The sequence below is a fragment of the Carlito syrichta genome, unplaced genomic scaffold (genome assembly GCF_000164805.1).
Source record: "Carlito syrichta isolate Samal-C Ts95f unplaced genomic scaffold, Tarsius_syrichta-2.0.1 Scaffold314806, whole genome shotgun sequence".
Taxonomy (NCBI): Eukaryota; Metazoa; Chordata; class Mammalia; order Primates; family Tarsiidae; genus Carlito; species Carlito syrichta.
Window position 1 is genome coordinate 449,340 of NW_007258902.1, and position 7,500 is coordinate 456,839.

Genomic DNA, 7,500 nt, shown 5'->3' on the forward strand with positions numbered 1-7,500 from the left:
AAACAAGATCATGGAGCAAACATCTTATTTATGCATATTGAAATCAATCAGAGATCACACCATTAGGCATTTTATTAATTCTGGATACATATTCTTATCCCATGTTTATCTTCTCACATATCCAAAAGAGAAAGGGGAGAAAGAGATACAGAGGGGGGGAGGGGGGAGAGGGAGAGAGATACTGGGGAGGGAGGAGTAGATGAATAGGAGGAATGGAATTGGCTAGAGTATTCACAGACAAAGCTTTTGAAGAGTTTTGCTATAAGAGGAAGCAGAAAAATGCAAGAGGACACAGGTTAAGGAAGTGCAACAGTACTTATACTGTTCTACACTAATGGGAAGTTAGCGAGTGTGGCAAGGGAGACTGACATGTGTGTGTTTTGGTGATGAGGGCTTGTGGAAGTTATCCTCCGCTGTCTTTTCACAATGAAATAAGATGCATGGTTATCAGCGTCTGCATGGAAGATCTGACAAAAGAATCATAAGAGAAATAGGATTTTAAAACATTTCTCGTTAGTGCTAAGACGCAGTTAATATTCATAGTTTGAATTTTAAGTTGAGATTAGTCTGCATAACCGGTTTAGTTTCATGTGTGTGACTCTTCTTTTTTTTTGAGTTGGAGCCTCACTCCTTTGCTCTTTTTTTAAAAAACAGCGATAAGTGCAATAGGTTCAGGTATGCGATGGGCTGCAAGATGGATTTACACCAGGATTCGGGTCTTCCAACTGTCAAGTCAGCAAACGAGAGATAAGGAAATCAAAATTGTACGGAAGAAATCGATGATTGAAGGAGAAAAGTAAGAATCAAATGAGGGTCAGCAGAGGGAAAACGGGATGGGATCAATAATGTGTAGATGTCCATGAGTTTAAAGGACTCCTGATGTCAGAGTATTAAAGGAGTGAGAGAAAAATAGTGGTTGCCGGTCAGGGAATAGGATGAGTGTGGCATTTGAGAGAGTGCAGTCGTTAGTAGTAACAGATCAAGTGGCAGGTTGTTTGTAAAACAAGATCATGGAGCAAACATCTTATTTATGCATATTGAAATCAATCAGAGATCACACTATTAGGCATTTTATTAATTATGGATACATATTCTTATCTCATGCTTATCTTCTCACATATGCAATTCATTGCCCTATTTTTCCCACCAGAAATCTTTTCTATACAGTTTTCTCTGCCAATTGTATAATTTATCAATGCGTAATCTTGAAATGTTTCCTATGTCATCCTTTGTCATTTCACTTTTTTAAAGCACACGTTCCAACAGTCCTGCAACATAGATTATGTCTCAGAAAACCTTGCTTTTTTGTGTGTTTTTTCCTCCCACTGGGTCACTTTATGTTGTTAACGCCTGTCAGTTTGGTGATGGATTCATTCATTCTCTATAAAGCTTGATATGACTTTCTCTCCCTCCTCCTCCTCCTCCTTATTCTTTTAAAAAAATAGTCTAGCAATTATTCATCTAGCACGACTCTTCAAACTAAATCTGTCTAATAACAGACAAGGTATGATCTATGTTAATGCTATAGGGTTTCTCTAAACCTACTATAAATGTTATCTTAAAAAAAATTAAAACGTGTTGTCTTGAAGAAAACCCTAAATTTGGATTTAGAGGCAGGCAAGATTGTATATATTTCCTGCAAGCTTCCCAAACTGTTAACAGAAAAATTGGAGTATCTGGATTGACATATAGGGTGGACATAACTAAAAAATTATTCCTGATATGATGCTTATTATCTGAGTTCCAAATCAAGTTGTTTTCAAAAATATTTCCCTGTTGAAATCCTATGTTCCCTCAATAATTTTTTAAAGTAGGAAGAGGGTCAGGTGAAGGTGAGAAACTTTAAGAAAACTGATGTAGGTCCTTTTGTTGTTTTTGTTAAGAATGACCTACAGTAGAACCAAATTAGGCTCTACAACCACCCTGATACTCAACCTAGAAACAGACATGGCTGTCATTCTAAATAAAGAAGAGAAATTGATTCATACAGCAGGACCTCAATTCTATCGCTAGTTGTTAACTAACGTCTTCATCTGGCTCTCAAGTTGCATGCTCTCTCTTTTTCTCTCTCCAATTGATGCTGGCCATCTTTAAGTTGTATTGTAGGAAAATCATACTCAGGTGCAAAGAGATACTCATTTCAAATTACAGGACTTCAACAAAATAAATATGTTAGCTGCTAGTGGGCAAATGAACATATAATTAATTCAAGTACAGTTTTCTTTTCCCTTAAGCCCCATGAGGTACTTACCACAAGACCTCAACTAGCCAAAAAATAATAATAAGTCAACTGTAGTTTTGTTTGCAACTCAAAAAAAATTTCTAAGCAATTTTTATTCCATTGTGGCAAAGAACATCATAAACAACCAAGTATCCCGCTTATCTTCTGAAACAAGATGCACATTGGTATTCAGTGAACTCAACTCTGACACTCCAAACAATTTAGAAACACTTTCATTCTCTTAGCTGATGGCTTCCCTTGTGCTCCAGGCAATATATTCCTCACTGGTGGCAGGCAGAGGCATAACCATGACAGTCAACAGTTAAAATAGCAATAAAACAATCTTATCACAGGAGTTCAGTCTCCTGTCCAATAGTGTTGAGAGTATTTGATCTATAATTACTCATCTGGCACTCTGATACATGTCAAGTAAACCATGCACATATCATCGGGAATGTTCTCCTACCAGTACACTGTCTAAAAGAATGAACACACAGCAACAGAGAGCAGCAGCAATAGAGAACGGGACCCTACAGTACCTGGTGAATGAGGCGGAGGAGAGCACATCAGGACAACACCCTGGCCTTCCCTCACGGAGACAGCGCTTCTCGTCCGGCCACTAAAATTTCCCAGATCTGTCAACACAACACAGCATTTAGATGCAAGGCACAGCAAGGAATTTAAACAATTATTGCTATCAAAACTTGCACTTACTTTTCTATCATTATCTTGACACGGTTTATTTTTGTGTGTTAGTCAGTGGTAGAAGGGCCTTAAAAATAGATCTATACCATCCAATTTAAAATACTCCAATTTAAATAAATCCACACCATAGAGATGCCACATTATGTCTGTTTACCATACATACAGGTTGCCAGGATAGGAAGGAACTAGACAATACAGTATTTTAAACACACTGAATTGTCATTTTGTTTCTTTATAATATTTCCTACATATTGATCTTTCTTTCTTTTCTTTTTCTTTCTTTCTTTCTTTTTTTTTTTTTTTGAGTCAGAATCTCACTACATTTCCAGGCGGAAATGTAGTGACACATTCATGGCCACCCCAGCGTCAACCTGCTGGACTCCAGCGATCTTTCTGCCTCAGCCTTCCAAGAAGCCGCAACTATAGCCGTGTGTTACTATGCCCTGCTAAGTTTTTGATTTACTGTAGAGACAAGAACTCACCATGTTGCCCAGGCTGGTCTCGAGCCCATGGGCTCAGGCAATCCTTTCACCTTGGCCTCCCAAAGTGCTGGGATGACAGGCTTGAACCACCATGCCCAGCCAGATATTGATCTTTCCACCACAAATAGGGTGCATTTATTTCATTGTGAAAAGAGAAGTAGAAATGTTTGAGGGTGCCTGACGTCCAACCTACTGTCCTATCCTATGTCCTGTTAAGAATGCTGTGGAAAACCAGGTATGAATTTGCAAAATGAGAGAGATTGGATGCTTTAACAGCATATAGTAAGGACATAAAGTGCTCTCTGTCTATAAATGTGAATGAGAAAGCCATGTTACTTTCAGTTTATGAAAGACTAGAATGGACTTTACCCTTAATTACACTCATCTATTTTGATTAGCCCAGAAGTATTACAGCTCTCGAAACACTCACGTATATGTATAAGAAATTATAGCATTGGAATTCAATTGCTTTTCCTTAAATTATGTTGCATTTGCACAATTTGAAAAGATTTTACTTAAACTAAAGTGGCTCAAAAGGGAATGATGGGTCAGTTTATCTGTATTTCTATTATTGTATATTAATCTAATCATAACCTAGTACATATGCCCCTTTCTCTTTTCTTGAACAAGGTCGATCAATGAGATGATTTTTATAATAGTTTCTTGCAAATGGTAGGAGTTCGATGTTTTAAAAAATACACATTGTCCCAGAATTCTGGGTCTAAAAAATCATGTTTCCATGGTGAGAAATGCTTCTTGAAAATGTTCTGCCATTCCTTCCATTAGGCACAAATTGTAAAAGAGATTTTAAAAAATCTTTTAATTGTTTCATGCAAAAAGAGTATGTTTCCTAGCAATACAAGGTAGAGTCTAGCATTTAATGTTTATCCATCTGACAAACAATCAAGAATATATACGGGATGGATATGGATGAGATGAATCATTAGACTTCAATAGTTTTTCTTTTTTCTTTTTCTTTTTTGAATCGGGTCTCACTCTGTCATTCAGGCTGGAGTGCAATAGCACCATCATGGCTCACCGCAGCCTCAACCTCCTGGGTTCATGCCACAACACCCAGCTAAATTTTTTGTATTTTTTTGTTGTTGTTGTTGAGATGAGAATTCACTATGTTGCCCAGACTGGTCTTGAACTCCTGAACTCCTGATTCTTCCACCTTGGCCTCCCGATGTGTGGGACGGTAGGCCTGATCCACTGCGCCCAGCCTAGACTTTGATGTTCCAAGAGGAATCCTACACATTCGTGTCTGTTGACATGAATAGCAATTAACTTCTTACTTTGCTGAATTTATAACCAAATCTTTAAAAACATCTAAAATTAAGGAGGACTAATACACAGTGAATATATGATGCCAAATACTCAAAGCGGCATTCCTTATTGGAAAGCATAGTGGGGATTTTATCTATAATTCTAGGTTTCATTGTAGAGTAGTTAAGGTTCGCACAAAGTAGCAAGACAAAAGAAAAATAACAATTCCTGTTCTATTTTTTGATATGTTGTTATTTTAAATGCACACCCCCCCATATGTGTGTGTGTGTGTGTATACACACACACACACACACACACACACAAACACACACACACACACACACACACTAACTTCTAAGTCAAGTTTAATCATTTTCAGAGCTATGTACCCCCCAGGTTTCTTTCTTTCTTTCTTTCTTTCTTTCTTTCTTTCTTTCTTTCTTTCTTTCTTTCTTTCTTTCTTTCTTTCTTTCTTTTTCTTTCTTTCTTTCTCTCTTTTTCTCTCCTCCCTTTCTTCCTTCTTTCCTTCCATCTTTTCTTCCTTCCTTCCTTTCTCTATTTATTTAGAGTTGGAGTCTCACTCCGTCATCTAAGCTGAGTCGACCTGCTTGGCTCTGGCGATCCTTCTGCTGGACCCACAGGTGCGGGTTACCATGCAGGGCCAATTTTTTTTTATTGTAGAGATGAGGTCTCGCCCAGTTACCGTAAGCTCAGGCAATCTGCTCACCTCAGCCTCCTAAACTGCTAGGATTACAGGTGTGAGCTACCCTACCCAGCCGTTGACTTTTATTATCAAATATTATCTTGCCTCTTTTCAAACTTCATATGTATGAGAAAATACTGCATATATATTTTGTGCCTTAGAATCAAATACATGAGACACATGACTCCAAACTCATATCCTAGGAACAGAAGAAATTATCTTTTTTCCAAGATACGGTCTTCATGTGAAAACAGAGCATGGCAAGATTTCTCATTTGACTTCCTTTCACTCTACTCCTGAAACACAGTAGGAGACAGCGAGGCGTTGGTTGTGGTAGGATGTTAATATCCCTTCAGGGATTCTGTCGTTTTACTTTCTTCTTTTCATCTTTTTTGTATTGATAAACTCTGGAAAGCTACTTGGATATTAATTTATTTTAACTGAATTTCTTAAATGGTTGATAAAAAGTACATATTTATTTTAATACAATTACCTCAAGTCTATGTTATGCTCATTGTGACATTGCAAATCAACCCACTGTGTTTAAAAGACTATTTAAATAGACAACAGTCCTAAATTAATGCCTATTTCTGACCAATTGAAGTTCAGGTATGGCCTAGAAATTAGACATGAAAAGAAAAGAAAATTGTAGAATAATTATGACCCAAATTGTGTCTTGAGATCACAGTGACCCAAAAGATAACATTGTGCTGTAATTGCTTTATTTTGTACCAACTATTAATACAAGTACAATTGAACATGTCCTCATAGAATTGTCTCTGTGCCATTATTTCCTGGGGATTATAGCACCAGCAAGTAGAAGATAAATGACTTTTTTTTTTCAATTGTAAGTAGATCATTTTTTTCCTTCCTCAAAGATGTGTAGAGAAATACTAAAAAGAAGTCTGTACTTTCACGGAAAGTACACTTCTCATTTAACTCCTTTCTCCCAGGAAAAAAGGTGAAAAATTATTTTCTACCATGTAAAAGTGGTTTTTCTACTGGACAAGATTCTGGTTGATCTGAGGCAGAATGGTTAACGTGGAAAAATTCTTGGTTGGTGTGCATACGGTGCCCTGAGTGAAAAGTCTGAGTGGAAATACAATACAGCTGGCTCTTTGTCTGTCACTGAGAACAGAAAGCTCTTAGTTTCTTTGGAGATACGCATCAAGGAAAACTTGGAAATTTTTCAGTGGATGGACCATCAGGTGGGTGCTTACCATAGCATTTTAATATGTATTCATATGTTCTAGTTTTGGTTGTTAAGGGGGGGGGAAAGGGAGTAAACATAAAAATCCCAATACAAGGACTCTAAAATTCATGTTCAGAGTATAACTAAAATAAATCTCTTTCTAGACTTACTCTAAAGTACATGGATAAATAGACAAGTTTTAAACTAGAGGAGAAATTTTGCTGTCAAGAGGTAGATGGCCCCAGCCTTTGTCTTTGCTCTGACCCCTTTTTTCCTGAGTTAAGAAGCCCATGCAGAGTGTAATAGGGAACATTAACTAGAACTGCAGCCTACAGGATTACTGCACCTTTTCATCCTCAAAGAACCATGCAAATAAAAAGAGCTATCCGAGAAATTATGGGATCAGCTTTAGATGACAGCATGTAGATTCAGGAGGTGTGATTTCAGTCACATTGACCAGGTAGAAGACAAATACTTTTATCAAATTATTTAACAAGTATTCATCCAATGCTCACTGCACAGTGCATACTATACCAGGTACTGCTTATACAGAAAAACTGTAAAGGAAAGAAATAGATATACGAACAAACTAATCATACACACTTGGGTCAACTGGATATAGCTCAGAGTAAACTGGGTCACAGCTTCAGCTTGTCACAGCCGCACGCATGGGGGAACAATGCATACCACAAGTATGTACCATGGAGCACTTCACACCATCTCTCTAAAGGTGAGCCACAGACACAGGGACACATATACACAACCACACACACACACACACACACAGAAGCAATTTTTCTTTCCTTCCTTCCTTCCTTCCTTCCGTCCGTCCTTCTCCCCCTCCCTCCCCCTCTCCTTCCTGACTTCTTTCTGTTACTGTTTTCTTCCCTGCATCGTGCCAAAAAGGATCTGAGAAAACTTACAATATTTA

At 37.7% G+C, this 7,500-nt stretch overlaps 1 protein-coding gene across 1 annotated transcript in view; it reads right to left on the reverse strand.

Moving 5' to 3' along the window:
* LOC103274562 (contactin-5) overlaps window positions 1-7,500 on the reverse strand; it is a 517,374-nt gene that overhangs the window by 416,194 nt on the left and 93,680 nt on the right. Inside the window, exon 4 of the mRNA XM_008072000.1 lies at window positions 2,761-2,856. Coding sequence (XP_008070191.1) covers window positions 2,761-2,788 — 28 coding nt within the window. The 5' untranslated portion in view covers window positions 2,789-2,856. The remainder of the gene's footprint in view (window positions 1-2,760; window positions 2,857-7,500) is intronic.